Genomic DNA, 22,109 nt, shown 5'->3' on the forward strand with positions numbered 1-22,109 from the left:
ATGTGACTTCTTCTAGCTGAACTCTCTACAAGGTGACTTCTTCTAGCTAATCTTTCTACAGGTGATTTGTTTGTAGCTGAGTTCTCTACAGGGTGTTTATTTGCAGCTGAACTCTCTACATGGTAGTTTCTTAGTAGCTGAACTCTCTACAATGTGAATTCTTCTAGCTGAACTCTCTACAAGGTGACTTCTTCTAGCTAATCTTTCTACAGGTGATTTGTTTGTAGCTGAGTTCTCTACAGGGTGTTTATTTGCAGCTGAACTCTCTACATGGTAGTTTCTTAGTAGCTGAACTCTCTACAATGTGACTTCTTCTAGCTGAACTTTCTACAGGGTGACTTGTTTCTAGCTGATCTCTCTACAGGGTGACTTGTTTCTAGCTCAACTCTCTACAGGTGATTTGTTTGTAGCTGAACTCTCTACATGGTGGTTTCTTTGTAGCTGAACTCTCTAGAGGTAACTTCTTCTAGCTGATCTTTCTACAGGGTGATTTGTTTGTAGCTGGATTCTCTACAGGATGATTTATTTGCAGCTGAACTCTCTACAAGGTGACTTCTTCTAGCTGAACTCTCTACAGAGTGATCGATTTTTTTTGCAGCTGAACTCTCTACATGGTGGTTACTTTGTAGCTGAACTCTCTAAAAGGTGACTTCTTCTAGCTGAACTCTCTACAGGGTGATCTTTTCATAGCTGAACTCTCTACAGGATGATTTGTTTGCAGCTGAACTCTCTACATGATGATTTCTTTGTAGCTGAACTCTCTACAGGGTGATTTGTTTGTAGCTGAACTCCCTACAAGGTAACTTCTTCTAGCTAATCTTTCTACAGGCGATTTGTTTGTAGCTGAGTTCTCTACAGGGTGTTTGTTTGCAGCTGAACTCTCTACATGGTAGTTTCTTTGTAGCTGAACTCTCTACAATGTGACTTCTTCTAGCTGAACTCTCTACAAGGTGACTTGTTTCTAGCTGATCTCTCTATAGGCTGACTTGTTTCTAGCTGAACTCTCTACAGGTGATTTGTTTGCAGCTGAACTCTCTACATGGTGGTTTCTTTGTAGCTGAACTCTGTACAAGGTAACTTCTTCAAACTGATCTTTCTACAGGGTGATTTGTTTGTAGCTGAATTCTCTACAAGGTGACTTCTTCTAGCTGAACTCTCTACAATGTGACTTCTTCTAGCTGAACTCTCTACAGGGTGACTTGTTTCTAGCTGAACTCTCTGCAGGGTTATCTGTTTGTAGTTGAATTCTCTACAGGGCGATTTGTTTGCAGCTGAACTCTCTACAAGGTAACTTCTTCTAGCTGATCTGTCTACAGGGTAACTTGTTTCTAGCTGATCTTTCTACAGGGTGATTTGTTTGTAGTTGGATTCTCTACAGGGTGATTTATTTGCAGCTGAACTCTCTAAAAGGTGACTTCTTCTAGCTGAACTCTCTACAGAGTGATTGATTTTTTTTTGCAGCTGAACTCTCTACATGGTGATTTCTTTGTAGCTGAACTCTCTACAAGGTACGGTACCGCTCAAGTGTAACTTCGCACTCGCTCGCTCGCTCGCTTGCTCGCAACTCGCCAGGCAAACACTCGCTACTCGCCAGGCAAACACTCGCTGCACGCACTTGGAAGAATTGCGAGTATCGAATACACAGTTTTAGTAAGCTTTATTTAGAATGCACTTAGTGCGCATGCGTAAGACACATACACGTTTTTGTTTTGAGCGTAGACGTTAATGGCGTCTGAAACTGGATCCGTCAGAATCGCTTCCAAAAAAGCAAAGACACGTAAGTAAAGTTGATGAATTTGTTCATCTAGTACTTATTTTTATTTTAGCTGCTGGAAGCTACGCTTTAGTCGATTTTGTTGATGAACAGTGTTACGGAGTTGTGCCAACACAACGCATTTTACATTGTAACGTGATTGAACTCAGCCGCGGAGATGATCTAACTATTCTTTGGGACGATAATAAGGAGTATTTTGCTAGATTTATCGTTGCAGGTTTGTCTTTAATTTAGCATCGCACAACGGTTTGTTGTTTACTGTAGTGTAGTTTGCATATTACTTAAATTCCTTTTGTGCTCTTAGGATCCAAAACTTTTTGTGAGGCTGAGGAAGACAGGTTGTGTGAGAGTAATGACTCTGACAATGAACCAGCCATAGTTGAAGAGGACCAGCAGAGGGCTCAGGAAGATAAAGAGAATGTTTCACCAGTGAAGAAAGTAGGAAAAAGGAAAAGGAAACAGACAGGGGAGTTTCTTATAAAAACTGGAAAGCCGCCACTGAGGAGTGTTCCATTGAATGTAAGCTAAAGCATTTGTATACCTCTAAATCGTTTTGTTGTGCATTTACGTACATAGGTTCGTGGCAATGCTACCATTGAAACAGAAGAAAATTTTATAGAAGTGAGAATTTTTTTTTGGTCTATGAATGTACTCAATTCACATGTAGAAATTAAATGCTTATACTGGACAGTAGGGCTGGGCGGTATTGGAGTTTTGCTTCATGATATATCGTGCAGAAATATATCACGATATTACTATTTATCGCGGTTATTAAAGATGACTGCTATATTAGAGTAGCTGACTGCTTTATTAGGGTATCTCGATCCTAGCTGACTGTTCTATTAGAGTATCTCGATCTTTGTAAAAAAAATTGACTAGCTATTAACCGGTCCTTGTTTGCAGTAGTATGACGTGTGCATTATAACAACCTTAAGGGCTTAAAAAGCTGTCACAAACACAAAGTCGTAATAATATCGATATCGTGATATTATCGTTTCACCGAATCTACGCGATACAGATATCGTTTCATTGCAATACCGCGGTATTACTATAATACCGAGAAACCGCCCAGCCCTACTGGACAGGACATTGAATTGTACAGTAGTGATCCAGAAAATGACGAGGTTAGTGTGGCATAATTTGCTTGTAAATATCATGTCTTTTAAAGTTTTTCAGGTGTTGTGCGATGGTGGAGGAAGGGTTTGGAAGAGTGAATAAGGCAAGAATCTTTTTTTTTGTCTGCATGCCATGTTATTTACCTTAAGTCTTTTATAGAGTTTCACGGTTCCATTTGGTGGTACAAGCAATCAGACTGGTGGCTTACAAAGCAGTGATCCCATCCATTATACTAGTGGAGTGCAGGTATGCATTGACAACAGCACATGCGCATTTACTGTCAGTATAACATTTTCACAATGTGAAAAAGCCATGCTGAGAACATGCACTGTTTCTGAAGAGGCAAACATTAACTTTCAGGATTAAATGATGGTTCTTTTTGGTGCCAGTTTTACCTTGCAAAACATGTACGTGCTTCATTCCTTATAGCACTGTAACGTCAATGTATCACCATAATAGTAAACTATACTGACATTGTTACAGAACTACAAAAATAACTTTGCTCATTGATTTTTTTATTATTGTAGCAGTTAGAATTTGAAAGTTTACATAAGATGATGGATACTCTTGGTACAGCCTTGAAGCAAAATGAAGAAAAACAGGTATTTACTATCAAATACAATTCATTTTTACATGCATACATATGGTATGTATATATATGCAATAGATATATAAACAGTAAATGTTTTATGACTGCATGAATTGTGTCTTATGCTACAGACAAAACAATACACTGAACTCAAAATGGACGTGGGGAAGACTTTCCAGGAGCTTCAAAAGACACTGTCATTTATAATGGGGAAAATGGTGAACACATCCCGTGTGGAGTCAGATGGGTTTGCAACTCCGTCCAATAGTCATGAAGCAGTACAATCTTCTAGACCAAGTGTTTTGCCTTTCAGTCTGGCTCCAGCTGTTTCCCCAACCTGTTACCTGCTGGATACTGTGCCATCTACCACTTCTGTACCAAGTGTTGCTCCATTTCCCAGCTGTAATCCTACTGTAGCAATAGCTTCCACTCCTAACCCAATTGTTGCCAATCCTATGACAAGTGTTGCTTCACCTATCAGTGCCAGTATGTCACCTTTCAGCCCCACTTTCATTGAAGATACCGGACCATCCCTTGACTCGACACTAGAACTGTCTTTTGATCCTTCATATCAGGCCGACATGGATCAGTCCATTGCTACTACACCGAACAATAACAGTGAAACTAATGCAACGCAATCTGTTGCTACTACAGAAGAAGTAAGAACATCGGAAACTGAAAACGAAGGAATTCTGAGGGCTGAGCTTGTTAGGAAGCTACGTAAGAACAGTTGCTCACGCCGAAATTTTTCAGCCGAATTAAATGAGGTGCTGTTTGACAAAGACACGAGGAAGAGATCAAATGTAGCAGGCAAAATGGGAAAGATGAAATTGAATCCAATTTTAATGGACTATATCAAATCTCTGGCTTTTCAACATTTTCCCTTGGAAGAAGGTGAAAAAAAGAGCAATGAGTGGGCCCGATGTGTCATTGCTATAGATGAAAAGAACCGCCGATTGAACAAAACACCCAGGAATTCGGATGTTCTTGATTTACTTTAGTGAAGTAAAGCAATTAGAACTAGACTGTTTTAGATTTAGTATGTTATTGAACAAGGCAAGTTAAACTGTACATATTTATCTTTCTTTGAAAAACTGTGGAATTGTATTTGCACATACGTACAATAGTGTTCTTATTAGTACCCACTAGGGTTACCATTAACTTCAATCACTTTAGGCATAACTTTGTGCAGGTGTTGTATGTACTTCGTACAAATCTGTGGGGTTAGGGACAACCAAAATTGTTCAATGCCATCCATCAATTGTTCTAGGTTTGTTGGCTTGTAACTGTTCCTCAAATATTGCTTCAAAGATCCCCAGCAGTTTTCAATTGGATTTAAATCGGGGGATTCTGCTGGGGTCTTCCACCAATAAACATTGTGAAACTTGAACAAGCGACCAATATACTTGGATGAGTGTTTCGGATCATTATCTTGTTGCAGTTGATGACCATCAGGAAAGTAAGTCTTGATAAAGGGCACTAAGCTTGACTCCAATATTTTCCCATATCTCACTGCATTCATGATGCCTGTGAACATCACCAAACGAGTAGCCCCTCGCATTGATATTCCACCCCAGATGTGCACTTTAACTGGATGTTTTGGGCGTTGCTTAAGTGCTCGACCCTCTCTCTCTTTACGAAAACAAAGACGGCCATGATTATCTAGCTGGACAGTACATTCATCCGTAAATATCACATCTTCAAACTTCTCCTGGTTGTTAATCTGAACTTGACACCATTCTTTTCTCTTTTCTTTATTGGCTTCTCTTACGAGTTGGCAATAATGTGGGCGGGTACAAACCCATCCCAATTCTTTTCTGCAGCGCTTAATGGTCGATATAGACACGTTTGGTAAGTTAGGGAATATCCCTGCCAGCTTCTCCTTCAGTTTTCTAGCAGTTAGCTCGTCGTCGGCTCGTAAACTGTTTTCTATTGCATTCATCATGTCAGTTGTTAGTAGCCTTGGCCTTCGTGCTCTAGGGAGGTCTCTAATTGTGTGAAACTTGAGGAATTTTAGAACCAAGTATTGCAAACTACGCAGTGTTACTTCCACTTCTTCATCTTCCAGCCTTCTTTTAATATCACGAAGAGAATTTCCACTGCGCCAAAGAATAATCACTCTTTTTCTAACTGCAATGCTTAATCGACCCATCCCTAAAGAATTCAATGGTGTCACGTGATAGCAAACAGAGCCGGCTCACATTGACTCACCTTCCAACAGGGACGCATGCTGTACTACGATGAAAAGAGCACAAAAACTTCATTAGAATAGTGAACACAGTACTTGTACCACTAGCTCACGGTCGTGCAAGGCTGACTTAATTGGCGTGACTTGTACTTCACGAGCGAGTTCACAAGCGAGTACACTGTGAGGAGTATACTTGGTACTCGCAACTCGTTCGAGGGTGTCTACTTATCGTCTCGACCCGAGCGAGCGAGTGCGAAGTTACATTTGAGCGGTACCGTAACTTCTTCTAGCTGATCTTTCTATAGGGTGATTTGTTTGTAGCTGGATTCTCTACAGGGTGATTTATTTGCAGCTGAACTCTCTACAAGGTGACTTCTTCTAGCTGAACTCTCTACAGAGTGATTGAATTTTTCTGCTGCAGAACTCTCTACATGGCAGTTGCTTTGTAGCTGAACTATCTAAAAGGTGACTTCTTCTAGGTGAACTCTCTACAGGGTGATCTTTTCATAGCTGAACTCTTTACAGGATGATTTGTTTGCAGCTGAAATCTCTACATGATGATTTCTTTGTAGCTGAACTCTCTACAGGGTGATTTGTTTGTAGTTGAACTCCCTACAAGGTAACTTCTTCTAGCTAATCTTTCTACAGGCGATTTGTTTGTAGCTGAGTTCTCTACAGGGTGTTTGTTTGCAGCTGAACTCTCTACATGGTAGTTTCTTTGTAGCTGAACTCTCTACAATGTGACTTCTTCTAGCTGAACTCTCTACAGGGTGACTTGTTTCTAGCTGATCTCTCTACAGGGTGACTTGTTTCTAGCTGAACTCTCTACAGGTGATTTGTTTGCAGCTGAACCCTCTACATGGTGGTTTCTTTGTAGCTGAACTCTGTACAAGGTAACTTCTTCTAGCTGATCTTTCTACAGGGTGATTTGTTTGTAGCTGAATTCTCTACAAGGTGATTTATTTGCAGATGAACTCTCTACAAGGTGACTTCTTCTAGCTGAACTCTCTACAGAGTGATTGACTTTTTTGCAGCTGAACTCTCTACATGGTGGTTTCTTTGTAACTGAACTCTCTACTGGGTGATTAGTTTGTAGCTGAACTCTCTACAGGGTGATCTGTTTGCAGCTGAACTCCCTACAAGGTAACTTCTTCTAGCTGATCTTTCTACAGGGCATATTTGTTTGTAGCTGAGTTCTCTACAGGGTGATTTGTTTGCAGCTGAACTCTCTACATGGTAGTTTCTTTGTAGCTGAACTCTCTACAATGTGACTTCTTCTAACTAATCTCTCTACAAGATGACTTGTTTCTAACTGAACTCTCTACAGTGTGATCTCTTCATAGCGGAACTTTCTAATGGGTGATTTGTTTGCAGCTGAACTCTTTGCATGATTGTTTCTTTGTAACTGAACTCTCCACACGGTAACTTCTTCTAGCTGATCTCTTTACAGGGCAATTTGTTTGAGTTGAACTCTCTACATGATGGTTTCTTTGTAGCTGAACTCTCTATTAGGTATCTTCTTCTGGCTGATCTGAATACAGGGTGACTTTTTGTAGCTGAATTCCCTACAGAATAACTTGCAATGTAATATAATTGAGTAAAATTAAATTATAAATGCAGCTGAATACTTTATTAGGGTGACTGTTCTATTAGAGTATCTCTATCTCGCATTTGTTACACGTAATTGTCTTTCGAATCATAACTCAGTGGTTTGTAATCCGATTCTTCTATACTACTGCAAGGACTTTCTATGATGATTATTCCAGCTACATACTAATTTTCAGCTAGCTGCTCTAAGCGGTTTGCCTGGTAGACACGAAAACTAATAGTTTTTTTATTCATAAAAATCGATCGCGTAATTTTGACACAGGTCGGGTTTTGTGTCATATCTCCATGGTCTTTATCCCGATTCCTTTCAAACCACAAAAAGGAACTCCTACGATGGTTGCTCCATCTACAGATCAATTTTCAACTGATTCCTCAAAGGAGTTTACCCTGTAGGCGTGACAGACCTTCGACTTTATTTTACGCAAATAATCGGTCATAACTCCGTGAATGTTCATCGGATTCCTACCAATTTTGGTACAGAGATCCGCCTTAGTGAGCCCTTTAAGTGTGCCAAATTTCAGTCCAATCCGAGCACGCATTTGTGTTTTATGGCGGATTTGCGAAGTGTGCGAAATGAAGTAGAAGAAGAAAAAAACGAAGAAATTAAAACGAAATTCTTTTCTCTCGTATCTCGGAAATGGCTGGAGCGATTTTCTTCAAATTTGGTGTGTAGACTCCCCTTGCTGGCCGGCACGTCTGTAGCAAATTTGGTTCCAATCGGATAAGGGATCACAGAACTACATAGGTGTGAAAATTAGGTTTTCTTTCTTCCTGTTAATATACTCACGGGTGGCACGCCGGCTTCTTGGGCCGCACGACACACTACCGTGTGTCTTGATATACATGTAGTATACTGCTGTAAATACAATCAATTTTATGCTTGATTAAATCACTTTACCTCTGTTGCCAACCATGACAACTGTCCCATTAATATCTCCAAGGACAGACATAAATTAGCTAATAAAAATATGTCCCAGATCAAAGAAGTAAGCCAGAATAACCTAACTCTGAAAAAGAAGTTATGGACCTGCTGATAATGGTTTATAATTTAACCTATTATGCTATTCTGTAGTGCTTATTTAAAGTTTTGCTTAAAATTATGCTCAGTATTTTGCCCCAGTTTCCATGTTTTGCTAAAAATTTTGCACTTTATGGGCAAATAATAAAGTGGCTAAAGCATAAACTACAGTATAAATCCTCTAAATGCATGTCACAGTACAGATGGCATACTCTATAGAACAGTCAGTTACCTGATTGGAGCTCACGTTTCACGACCAGTATAAAATGAATTCATTGATTGCTCCAGACATTACTAGGTTCCAAAAGCAAAGCACATACAATAAAACTAGTTGATAACTAAAGAGAAGGAAGCAGCAAGGAGATGAAAACCTAATCATAGAAATGGCTTAATAAATTATGAAAAGACATAAACTCAGCCAATATCCCTGCTAACATCAAGCTCCCCTACCTTGATGGATCTTACTGACTGATCAGCATACCTGATAGAGGGCAAAGTATAAGAAGAACAGGTGCAGCTTTACCTTGTAGTGATTCTAGTCTTGTACATGACTACTCTACACCAATCTTAAAGAGTTCAGTTCCATATCAAGCACAATAAATGAGCAATTACCAAAGTAGAGCCATGATCATAGTTTACACCAAAAGAGTCTAACTATCCCGCAAAAGTTGAAGTTATGAACTGTCCAAGTGGTCATTACAACCTGCATATAGTATTTGGTACTGAATCATGGCTCCATCCAGAAATAGCGAAATATTTTCCCCACAATATCAAGCATATTCCAATATGACCGAGAAGACAGTTATAGCAGCACGTTCCTAGCATGTCACAGACTTTTAGCCTATCAACATATATGTACTTCTTTGCACTAATTATGACTTAGTGGCCAGTAAGATCAAGACACACGATAGTGTGTCGTGCAGCCCAAGAGGCTGGCGCGCCACACCGTGGGTATATTGACAGGAAGAAAATGTCATTTTCACACCTTTGTATCTTGGTGATACCTTATCCGATTGGAACTAAATTTGCTGCAGAGTTGCTCGCCAGCTAGGGGAGTCCACATTCCAAATTTGAAGGAAACACTCAAGCCATTTCCGAGATACGAGCAGCCAAATTTTCATTTTTTTCTTCATTTTTTTTCTTCGTTTTTTTTCTTCGTGTTTTCGCTCACTTACAAAAATTGCTATGAAATTCAAAATGCGTACTCTGATCGCCTTGAAATTTGGCACACAGAAAGGGAGTCCAAAAGCAAATCCTAGTATCAAATTTGGTGTAAATCGGATGAACGGTTAAGGTTTTATGACCAATTATTCGCGTAAAACAAGATGGATTTGTTGTCACGCCTACAGGGTAAACCGCTTCATGGAATGAGTTGAAAATCGTTTTGTGGATAGATCAACTATTGTAGGAGTGCCTTTGGTGGTTGAAAGCAATTGAAAATGATCATGGAGATATGACACGAAATCGAAGGTGTGTAACAATTGCGTGATCGAGATTCGTGAATAAAATACCAATAATTTTCACGCCTATCAGGCAAACCGCTTAGAGTAGTGAGCTGAAAATGGGTATATAGCTGGAATAGTGAATAGTCATAGTAAAAAGTCCTTGCAGTAGTACAGAACAATCGGTTTACAAATCACTGACTTATGATTCTAAAGCCAACTCCGTGTAGCAAATGCGAGATCGAGATACTCTAATAGAACAGTCACCCTAATAGAACATTCAGCTAGTTCATGCAATATAGATGTCTATTACATTGCAAGTTATGCTGTAGGGAGTTCAGCAGCAACCAGTTAATATTGTAGACAGTTCAGCTACAAGCAAGTCACCCTGTAGAGAGTTCAGCTACAAATATATCACTGTATAATCATAACAAGTCACACTGAAGAGAGTTCAGCTATCAACAAGTCGTGCACCCTGTAGAGAGTTCAGCTACAAACAATTCATTCTGTAGAAATTCTGCTACAAACAGGTCTTCATGCAGAGAGTTTAACAACTAAAATCCACCATGTAAAGAGTTCAGCTTTACTAACAATTTACTCTGTAGAGAGATCAGCTAGAAAAAAAAATCACCCTGTAGAGAGTTCAGCTACAAAGAAACCATCCTGTAGAGAGTTCAGCTACAAACAAATCACCCTGCAGAGAGTTTGGCTACAAAAAAATCACCCTGTAGAATATTCAGCTACAAACAAATCACCTTGTAGAGTGTACAACTAGACACAAGTCACCCAGTAGAGATATCAGCTAGAAGAAATCACATTGCAGAGAGTTCAGCTACAAAGAAACCATCCTGTAGAGAGTTCAGCTACAAACAAATCACCCTGTTGAGAGTTCAACTACAACCAAATTACCCTGCATAGAGTTCGGCTACAAAGAAACCATCATGTACAGAGTTCAGCTGCAAACAAATCACCCTGTAGAGAGTTCAGCTACGAAAAGATCACCGTGTAGAGAGTTCAGCTATAAAAAGTCACCTTGTAGAGAGTTCAGCTACAAAGAAACCACCATGTAGAGAGTTCAGCTGCAAACAAATCACCCTGTAGAGAATTCAGCTGCAAATAAATCGCCCTGTAGAAAGATCAGCTAGAAGAAGTTATCTTGTAGAGAGTTCAGCTACAAACAAACTATCATGTAGAAAGTTCAACTACAAACAAGTCACCCTGTAGAGAGATCAGCTAGGAGAAGTTACCTTGAAGAGAGTTCAGTTACAAAGAAACCATCATGTAGAGAGTTCAGCTACAAAAGACCACCTTGTAGAGAGTTCAACTAGAAGAAGTCACCTTGTAGAGAGTTCAGCTACAAAGAAACCACCATGTAGAAAGTTCAGCTGCAAACAAATCACCCTGTAGAGAATTCAGCTACAAACAAATCACCCTGTAGAGAGATCAGCTACAAACAAGTCACCCTGTAGAGATATCAGCTAGATACAACTTACCCTATAGGGATCAGCTACAAACAAATCACCCTGTAGAAATATGTGATGGAAACAAATCACTATGTAGAGAGCTCAGCTAGAAACAAGTCACTCTGGAAAGAGTTCATCTACAAACAATGGGAGTTTCAGCTACAGTTCAGTTATGTATAAGAAGTCACCTTATTACCTACAGTATGTGGTTATGTTTCATTGTTAAAGATACAAATATTTTTAATCAGACAAAAAGCTGTACACAAAATTTCTTCCTTTGTTCCACAATTTCTGCAGAAAAGAAAAAAAAAACAAGTTAGAAGGAAGCAACAAAGCCAGTTAATGGCTGGCTTTGTGGCTTGCAATACAAAAAGAAGTGATATCTAAATCAAAACAGTCAAGCTGTAAAAAAAGAGTGCGGCCCTCAAAAAGGCCAGGATGAATAAAGATGTGAAATCCAAGGTGGTGGTGGCCATAAAATGCCTGTGATGACAGGTTAATGGCAAAAATTTAAATATGACAATTCAGGTGAATTTGGTACCGAGTCTTAGTGGAGAAGGCAATGCAAATTCACCTGATTTGTTGTAATTAAAATTTTTGCCATTAACCTACCATCACAGCCATTTCTTGGCCACCACCTTGGATTTCACATCTTTTTTCATCCTGGCTGTTTTTGGGCCGCACTCTTTTTTTACAGCTTGGCTGTTTTGGTTTAGATACATGTATATACTTACATTATAGAACTGCACATGGGTGACATCAAATAAAAAGTGTACTTTATCTTCTATAAAGTTCAGTTTATGGTGTGAATTGTACTTTTTAGTCAACAAACTGTACTTTATGAAACTTCAAAGCTTAATAAAATACAGCTATTACAGTAATTAAAATGCAGTTTGTTGCATGTCAACAACCCTCAGGAAAGCTGGGTGCAGCCAACATAATACCGGAACTCAGTAATCAACAGCTTAGTCCACAGTAAATAACACACCCCTGCTAACTAATGTAAATTAACAACCAGTACATGTACGCTATCATCTTAGCGCATTTAACTTAGTTGGCTTTAATACACTAGAATAATTTAAAGTATTGTCTTATTTGTGCTATACAAATAATCTTCGATACAGATAAAGTACTCAGCTTTGCTTCATGCTTTATTAGCTTCTTGGCCACAAGCCTCATGCTTTTATTATTCGTATATAACTTGTGGCAATGTTTAACATATAATTAAATCATTGATTGTTGCATCAGCCTATTGACCTCTAAACAGAGACTGAGATTATCTTCACAATATGAGTACCTCAAAATGTAATTTAGATAACATGTATCTGAATAGCACAGTCTAAGGCGTAAACTTGCTAGATATAGACCGGTCGACTGGCACAGTTTTCTCTCACTAATCTATGTGAGCAGGTCATAGACACATTTTCGGCTGTTGGGTTGTTTCAATCTGTAGTCTTTCCAATTATACTCTAGACATCTTTGCAACTAATAGGCCTGATTGGGTGAAAAGTGTGTCCCAATCCCAGGGTTAGTGATCATGAAGCTATACATGGTGAAAAACATGGGTTTTGACAGCACAGCCCATGTAAAACTCAACTAGTTAATTAATCTCAATGACTTAGCAGAAGCCTGAAATAAAAGAACTCAGGTCCTTGGGCCTTGCTAAGGCCATTGTACCATACTAGATTAGTTGATAATTTAAGGTATTAAGGAGGAATTATTATAATCCTTCCTTATGAACAGATTTCAATAGGTTACAGTAAAAGGTCAGCTGAGCAGTATAACCAGGTTATTTCAGGAAGCTTTCAGAATTGTTATAGATTGCATAGAAATGGATATACACAATATTAAGCAACTGCATGTACTTTCCAGCTATAAGACTGATTTTGTCAGACTCGGTCACAATTAATGGCGGCAAACCATTTCAGTCGTTAATCAACTTATTGAAAAAGTAATTAGATCTACAGTTGAGTATTGATCAGCAATATTTAAACTGATGTCCTCTGGTGTTATAGTAGGAGGAGAAATCTGAGCTGAAGTAGTTATTCAGAAGTTTGTATAAAAGGATAAAGTCTTCTCTGTGGTGCTGTAGGCTATATAATTGAAATGTTGACAGTCTCTCACTGCATGGCATGCCTGTGAAAGCTGGTAGCAATCGTGTGACCCTTTGCTGAACTTTCTATATTTTACATTGGTCCAGGATAAATCAAGGTCCCCATACTTAATTACAATATGTGACTAGATCTGTAAGAACCCATATGTTAGCGAATTTTCGATGCACTACAAAGTGGCTACAACAAAAAATCACACAGGTCCCTAGTGGCATAGCATTTAATAAAACCTCCTTGCTGGCGAGACGTAAATGATTAAGTAGAGGTTGAATGCAGAGAAGATCACAGATCCCAGCTGTTTTAGCTCCTCTGGCGCATGACTAGACTGCATGTTGCTGCATGGGGATCAAGTCACTACTGGGTCTGGGATTTTTTTCTGCATTCTTCAACGTTTTAGTTACATGTTTCAGACTACCTGTATTCACAGGCTTCAGCCTTCTCACAAGTCTCTGATGGGATAGCATTTAATAAATAAAAATCGATTAATTTGTACAGTGACAATACGGAAAATAAACTACAGGTGCTTAACTAAACGATCATAACTTACAAATGCAGTCCTCTACCAAGATGAAACTTACACCATCGAATCGAGTTCTTCATGAACTGGCAAATCCATTGCTGGGAAGCTAAGTTCTGTCTTCCAGATCTTTCCTACGACCAGGGTGAAGGTGAAAACTTGGGAAAAACAAAGTAAACCATCGTCCAGCGAAAGGCAGACTAATGCTCATATACCCCATCTCCTGGGGAGTACAGACACAAAATATGACCCAATTTTGAAAAACCATCCATTTTGGCATATTGGTCAGTTTCCTCTTATGTAGCTAAAATGAGGCACTGGGTGTTTATTCATCTTGTGTCAAAATTTCAGCTTGATATCTTGAAGGATTCCAGAGATATGGTCAATTTACTGTCTAATACAGGTACATTACAAAGTAACTTCTCATATTAATACATTGAATTCTGTGAGTGATTAAGTGTGACAAATTGTGCAAATCACTTTATTTATATAAATAATTTCATTCCTACCATCTAAAAATATTATAGAGAGACTTCTCATAGTTAAATCAAGTGTTCCTGGTCTTTTTCTTCAATTAAAAGCCATGTATCATTGTCTAAGACTTAGCTTTAACCATTCTAGCACCTGAACAAATCACCCCATTTGTAAGTTAATAGGTGTCCCACGCATGGTGAAATCACTGCATGGTCTGATAAAATCATCCATATCTCCTAGCAGAAAGAAGCTTTGGGTGTGAAATTTCACAGCAAGAAGGTTTAATAGTTGCTTTATCTAAATCTGCAAAAAATTTATTTATCATCCCCAATAACCAAATATTGCTGAAATTTCAATTGAGTTTTCCTGCAAATTTGCATGTGCCCAAAAGAATGGATTTCCAAAATTGAGTCACAAATAAAGATTTTGGAACTCCTCTTGTTTTAGAGCAGTTTATGGACCTTATCTGCACTGACCTCACAACGTAAAAATGGTGGTGATAGTGTGGGGACTTTGTACAGGGTTGTGTTGGGAGAGGTGGCGTTTCGCTATGATAACATTAATATACAGCAATAAGGCACAAGGTGAAACATACATACTTACTTACATGTACAAGACAAATGTGCACCGTTTTATATCCGTATCAAAACTTTGGTTTGGTTTTGTCTGGTGGGGTTATTATCTTCATTATCCAATGTTCCCATGTTGTGAAAACTACAAACAAGGCTCATTTTAGTTATTACGAATAAAAACGTGGCGAAGTCCCCACATGTTTTGTCAATTATGACGTCAATGCGGATAAGGCTCATTCATTCTACTGAAAAATTAGGAACCTGCGAACATTTGCAGATCCAGTCACATATTCTAAACTAGAATGCATATCGATGGTTCAGTGGCCAACAAACTTCAATTTAACCACACTCCACATGCAGACACAGGTACTTAACCTAGTACTGGTAGTTGCTGACCCATGGCGCAGTTGCTGCTCTACTTCTCCTGAGTAAGAACATACAATAAAGCACGATCAACTAAGCTCAATACTGATTGAATAGCTTACAAAGAAGTTAAGAAGCAAGTGCAAAGAGAATGCTGGAAGGCTCATGATTAATATGTATCAAATATAATTATTAACCCTGACAACAAGTGTTGCAAATTCTGGTCCTACATCAAGTTACCAACTATGCAACCTATTCATATTGAGGCACAAGGAATCTACAAACTTTTATCTGAACTAGATTCCCACAAGGCCTCTGGACCTGATGGCATACCAACAAGATTGTTAAAAGAACTATCTAATAATGTTTCTCCAGTCCTTGCTCTTATTTTTAATACATCCCTTCACCAGGGAAGATTATACCTATTGACAGGAAATCTGCTTCAGTAGTACCTGTGTTAAAGAAAGTTTCTCGTAGTGATCCTTCTAATTATAGACCAATATCTTTAACATTTGTGTATGTTGTAAAATCTTTGAATACATTATTTTTTCAGCCATATCTAAACATGCAACTTTTCACAACAGCATATGCAAGAACAACATGGGTTTAAGAAAAATTGTTCATGTGAAACACAGTTACTGGAGGCCATCAATGATTGAGCTACGACATTAAACAATGGTACACAAACTTACCTATTACTTTTGGATTTCTCCAAAGCCTTTGATGAGGTTTCTCATCAAAGACTATTGTATAAACTCTCACATTATGGCATCAATGAACCTTTGTTGGATTAAGAACCATCTATCTAATAGACAACAGAAAGTTACTTTGGATGGTGCTTCTAGCAGATCCTTACAAATCATTTCAGGAGTACCTCAGGGTTCTGTCTTGGGGTCATTACTATTTTTGTTTTACATAAATGACTTACCGACAGAAATATCCTCTACCATTTGGCTCTATGCCAATGATGCTATTATTTACAGACCTATTGTTTCTACTGAAGATGTACGTGCTTCTACTTCAACAAGATATAGAGATATTGGCACAATGGGCCAAGGACTGGTTATAATGACTTTTAATCTATCAAAATGTAAGCATCTACTTATAACAAACAAACATTCACGTATCTTATCTGACTATAATATAAATGGCTATATCATTAACAAGGTTAGCTCCAGCGAATATCTTGGAGTCACTATTACTAATAACCTAAGTTGGAGTAAACACATCATTAATGTTGTGAACAACGCAAACTCAGTCAGGGGCTTTCTTCAAAGAAATTTAAGACAATGTTCAACATCAGTGAAACCGAAAGCTTACTTAGCATTTGTTAGGCCAATAGTAGAATATGCATCTGCAATTTAGTCCCGCTATACCAATTGTGACAAAACTGCTTTGGAAAAGGTACAGTGGAAAGCTGCCCGGTTTGTGTGTAATAATTTTTCAAGTTCTTCAAGTGTCTCATCAATGCTTTCTGAACTAAAGAGGAATTAATTGGAAGACAGACGGATTCAATCAACACTTACTATGTTTTACAAAATTCTAAATGAGACAGTTGAAGTTGACTTTAGTCACTATCTGCACCCATCTGAAACAAAAAACTCGAGGTCACCAGCAAAAGTTTAGACAACTTTAAGCAAGGATAAACTCTTATCATCATTTATTTTTGCCAACCACCATACGCGAATGGACCTCTTTGCCAAGAGATGTAGCTAGTTGATTCTTCTAGTGTAGATGAGTTTTTGAACAAATTGTACATACACACATACACTCATGTTTGAGTTTTGTGCATCACTAATAATTAAATAAATAAATAAGAAACATTTTGGTGGTCGTCAATAATCCACACAGATCGTGCTGCTACCAGAAACTGACCAAGAGAATGAAAGCGACAAATCAAACCACTAATACTTTATGTTGAGTACTTGAACAATGTTGAGGGTGAATATCGTGGCATGCGAAGAACCCTGCAGCAAAAAATTACGTGATTATAAGACATTTCTACCAACAGAAAATGACTAACTTGGCCGCCATGCTGGTATTATTCAAGTTACGCTTAGCCTAACACATGAGTTACACTTAGCCTAACACATGAGTTACACTTAGCCTAACACATGACGATAGTTAGGTTGTTGATTGGAGGATATTGGGTTTTCACATCGCGGATCTACTGTAGGTTCTGAAAGCGATATTTTTGTGAAGAGAACAATTGGGCCTCCAATTTAACCCTTTCACTGCTTCAACCGGATTTATCTGGTTTGATGCTATAAAAGGCACTTTGAGTACAATTCTAATGCACTACCACTTCTATCATGCATTTTATAGTACGATGCACTTACCCTGAAACGCGCACGCCTACAGGGGTCCCGTTTCTGGGGATAACTGGATCATTTGCGCACTACTGCGGGTTTGTTGTGTAATACCGCAAAGTTTTTCTTGTTAGAAAAGACAACTGTCATGCATCCTCGAGTTTATAGCCACGTTTTGAAGTCGACTGGATTGTTATTGATAGGCTAAGACAGCCAAGGATCTCCGTCAGCTGCTTTTCAGAAGTGTGGTGTGATTCGCTCATGTGTGTGTGTACGCATGTTTGATACAAGATTTGGGATAAATCTCGAAGAAACCAGCTGAAGAAACAATCACTCAGTAAGGAGACTGTTTAGAATAGTTGTATGGACTGTAATACTTACCTATGGCAACTTTATTTGTAACCAACTACTTATTTAAGCTGCTTTTACCATATTTTTCAGTTTTGTTGTCTTGTAATTACTTAGCGGTTTTATTTATGCAAACAAAAACAACCTAGTCGAGGTCCTTAGTCTATAGCGATTACTTAGAGGTATGGTAACTAAGTACTATATGGTGTACAGTTAAGCTTGCATAGCACAATTTGTAGCAGAATATATGGTCCCCCAGAAAATTCAGCGGTGAAAGGGATATTATTAATTAATTAATTAAATTAATGGTGGACAAATAGCAGGGATACTAGCTTTGAGATGAATATCCCATAATGTTAAGAGGGTAGATTGGAAAGTTGATATTTCGAATTGCGGACCCCACCTAGGCTGTGTGTTTTAAATATCTCAATGGTAGTTGAGTCTCTCTCATGCTCATGTTGATGGAGGATCAAGTCACCAATAGATCTGGGATTTTTGTGCATTCAACTTTCCTATGATCTACGTACTTAATAGACTACAGAGCTATCTACATATAGCTAAACGCACAATTAACTAGGCAGCACTTACCTCAGTTACTACTATGATTTCAACTACTGGATCTTACTCAACAAACTTCTCAACTTCAGCTTCGCTTATTAGTAGGTAACCAGTAGTTATGTGTATTTTTCATATGGATTGATAACTTTAAGTCACAAGCTTATTAAAAATTATTTGCATGATTTTTGCATGATCTCACACTATGCATAAATTAGTTGTAAAATTAATTCATTTTACCTGCATTAGTGTAATTGATACTTGCGCAGTAGCCTTAGGTAAAGATCCTGGCAACCAATAATTCATGAACAGACATCATCTTGTGTGATCATGGCAAAGTCTTAGCATCTTAATTTAAGCATTGCTCTGTATTCATGAATTGTTATCAAGTATTATATTTCAGAGGGCTCAGTCTCACATATCGATGGTGTATGGCCAGTTTTCATTCTCAACAGCTATGTTCACAGCTTTGTGCACCTCCGGTGCAAAGTAAGAAACCCACAATCGAACCCAAAATCAATATTTTTCATAGCTCAAACATGTGTCACAGCTCCAAAAATGGCAAATTTGGTAAACCTCCCTAAGGAGATATCTTAGAAGTTTGATAAACTAGAAATGGAAGTTCGCGTCTTGAGGAAACAGGCTGACAAATCCCATGCCCATTCTCACAGTGTAGCTCACCGTCATTCTCGGAGTAGAACAACCCATCATCGTTCTCGGAGCAGAACAACTCACCGCCATCATTCCCAGAGTGGAAGCACTCACTGTCGTTCCCCGAGTAGGATGACCCATCATCGTTCTCAGAGTAGAACTACTCATCATCGTTCTCGGAGTAGAACAACTCATCATTCTTGGAATAGAACAACTCATCATCGTTCTCAGAGTAGAACAACTCTCCATCGCTCCCGGAGCAGAGGAGCACCGGAAACTCCCTTTCCGAGCATCCTCCCCAACAGCAGGGGGGAGCCACTAGAACCAAGACCTCCAGAGAGGAGCCCACTTACAGCACAGAGTTCTATGCTAAAACTTCATATCATCCACCAGGGAATTCAGACACTCCAGATCCCGGCCGAACCATTAGCCAAAAGGCTGACACACCACCTGCACAATTGGCAGGCCACAACTCAAGACCGGTGGGTCATAAACACTGTACAGGGCTACAAGACAGACTTCTGGACCAAACCACAACAGAAGCATCCCCCACTTACCCCTCAATTCTCAGCAGACCAGCTCCAACTGATCACAGAAGAGATCACAGAGCTGTTACAGAAACAAGCTATCGAAGAAGTACAACCATCAGAGGGGTTCTACTCCAACCTCTTCTTGGTTCCAAAGAAGGACGGGGGCAGCGTCCAGTCATCAACCTGAAAGCCTTGGATGAGTTTATTCAAAAGGAACACTTCAAGATGGAGGGGATCCACAACCTGAAAGATCTCTTACAGCCAGGGAACTGGCTAGCCAAGATAGACCTAAAAATGCTTTCTTTACAATACCCATTCATCATCAGTACAGAAAGTACCTGAAATTTATGTTCAAAGGGAGAGCTCACCAGTTCACCTGCCTTCCCTTCGACTGTGTTCAGCCCCATGGGTATTCACCAAGACCCTCAAACCAGCCATAGCAATGCTGCAACAGGAGGGAGTAAGGCTGATAGCCTACAACATACTATTGCTCGTGGAGTCGAGGGAAACAATTCACAATCACCTAACAGGGGTGATATACCTAATAGAAAACCTGGGGTTTATAATCAACAGAAAGAAATCTGTTATGAACCCAGCTCAAACCTTAGAATTCCTAGTGGACTCCACAAATGTGACCGGATTTGCGAAAAGGCGCCTTTTCCACACATTTTACATGCCAGCAAATAAACTAATGTCAAAGTTGATTCCGTTTACTGATTAACTTGTGCTTAGTATCATAATGCAGCCAGATACTGTAGCTATACACTCATGGAAAATTCAGGCAATTATATTCCATGATTTAAAAGTTATGTAGCTTCAAAGTTTAAAAAATGGGTCACATTTTGTGTGTGAAAAGGTACCTTTATTCAAATCCGGTCACAAATATGGAGCTACGCCTTCCCCCACAAAAAAAAATGAAAAGTATACGGGCGGAAGTTCGCAAAATAGCAAGGCTGGGAACTACGACAGCCTGCTCCTTAGCTCGCTTGTTAGGTATGATGAATGCAACAAGCTGCGTCATTCCCCTAGCCCCATTGTTCTGTCTCCACCTACAGATGACACTATCCAACACCCTAGAGAGGAACTCTCGATCGGCACTACAAAGTGCAGGTTATCCTTCCCCAGGATTGCCTTGAAGAGCTAGAATGGTGGGACACCAACATGGGCAGGTGGAATGGCAGGACTATCTTGAAGAGGGAGATGCTCATGCTATACAGGAAATATAGCACTCAGAGTGGTCTCGAGATAAAATATAGCACTCGGCTTCGCCTCATGCTATATTTGTCTCTCGCCCACTCTTTTTGTGCTATATTTCCTGTATAGCACTCGTGGTAGTGCTTTATCTAGTACATATATATATATATATATATCTAATTCAAAACAACCAAGCTGTAAAAAAAGTGTGCGGCCCTCAAAAAGGCTATGGTGAAAAAAGATGTGAAATCCAAGGTGGCGGCCAAGAAATGGCTGTGATGGTAGGTTAATGGTAAAATTTTTAATAACAACAATTCAGGTGAATTTGGTGCCGCTTGGTCAATTGGCACAAAATTCAACTGAATTGTCGTTATTAAAATTTTTACCATTAACCTACCATCACAGCCATTTCTTGGCCGCCACCTTGGATTTCACATCTTTTTTCACCATAGCCTTTTTGAGGGCCGCACACTTTTTTTACAGCTTGGCTGTTTTGGATTAGATTTCACTTCTTTTTGTATTTGTATACCCCAAAGCTGGCCTATGGTCTGCTTTGGGACTTTTTTAACCTATCTTTTTTCTTTACCACAGGAAGAAGAAAAGATGAAGCAGATGTACCTTAAATATTTCTGATTTTATCAGTAAATGTACAAATTATATATATAATACATATATTTATTACAGAACTGTCCATGGTGGTTTCTTTGTAACTGAACACTCTTCAAGGTAACTTCTTCTAGCTGTTCTCTCTACAGGGAGATTTATTTGTAGCTGGATTCTGTACAGGTGATTTTTTTGCTGCTGAGCTCTTTACAGAATGGTTTCTTTGTAGCTGAACTCTCTACAAGGTAACTTCTTCTAACTGATCTCTCTACAGGGAGATTTGTTTGTAGCTGAACTCTCTACAGGTGATTTGTTTGCAGCTGAACTATCTAGATGATGGTTTCTTTGTAGCTGAACTCTCTACAAGGCAATTTCTTCTAGCTGAACTCTCTACATGGTGGTTTCTTTGTAGCTGAACTCTCTACAAGATAACTTCTTCTAACTGATCTTTCTACAGGGCAATTTGTTTGTGGCAGAATTTTCTACAGGGTGATTTCTTTGCAGCTGAACTCTCTACATGGTGGTTTCTTTTTACTGTAGCTGAACTCTCTACAAGGTAATTTCTTCTAGCTGATCTCTCTACAGGGTGATTTGTTTGTAGCTGAATTCTATATAGGTGATTTGTTTGCAGCTGAGCTCTTCACAGAATGGTTTCTTTGTAGCTGAACTCTCTACAAGGTAACT

The 22,109-nt window shown here is 39.0% G+C and overlaps 3 protein-coding genes across 5 annotated transcripts in view; 2 read left to right on the top strand and 1 right to left on the bottom strand.

The window, feature by feature from the left end:
• LOC136258102 (uncharacterized) overlaps positions 1–22,109 on the bottom strand; it is a 139,514-nt gene that overhangs the window by 101,385 nt on the left and 16,020 nt on the right. The gene's annotated exons all lie outside the window — the stretch shown is intronic.
• LOC136241701 (uncharacterized) lies at positions 1,724–3,400 on the top strand. Its single transcript, XM_066032959.1, has 7 exons — positions 1,724–1,777; positions 1,827–1,991; positions 2,079–2,293; positions 2,351–2,395; positions 2,943–2,993; positions 3,050–3,136; positions 3,374–3,400. The coding sequence occupies exons 1-7, from the start codon at positions 1,726–1,728 to the stop codon at positions 3,398–3,400; spliced, it is 642 nt and encodes a 213-aa protein (XP_065889031.1). The 5' UTR covers positions 1,724–1,725.
• Positions 3,411–4,585, top strand: LOC136248872 (uncharacterized). The gene is made up of 2 exons (XM_066040700.1): positions 3,411–3,492; positions 3,611–4,585. Exons 1-2 carry the CDS (start codon positions 3,445–3,447, stop codon positions 4,478–4,480), a joined length of 918 nt encoding a protein of 305 aa, XP_065896772.1. The 5' UTR covers positions 3,411–3,444; the 3' UTR covers positions 4,481–4,585.

The sequence above is a fragment of the Dysidea avara genome, chromosome 1 (genome assembly GCF_963678975.1).
Source record: "Dysidea avara chromosome 1, odDysAvar1.4, whole genome shotgun sequence".
Classification (NCBI taxonomy): domain Eukaryota; kingdom Metazoa; phylum Porifera; class Demospongiae; order Dictyoceratida; family Dysideidae; genus Dysidea; species Dysidea avara.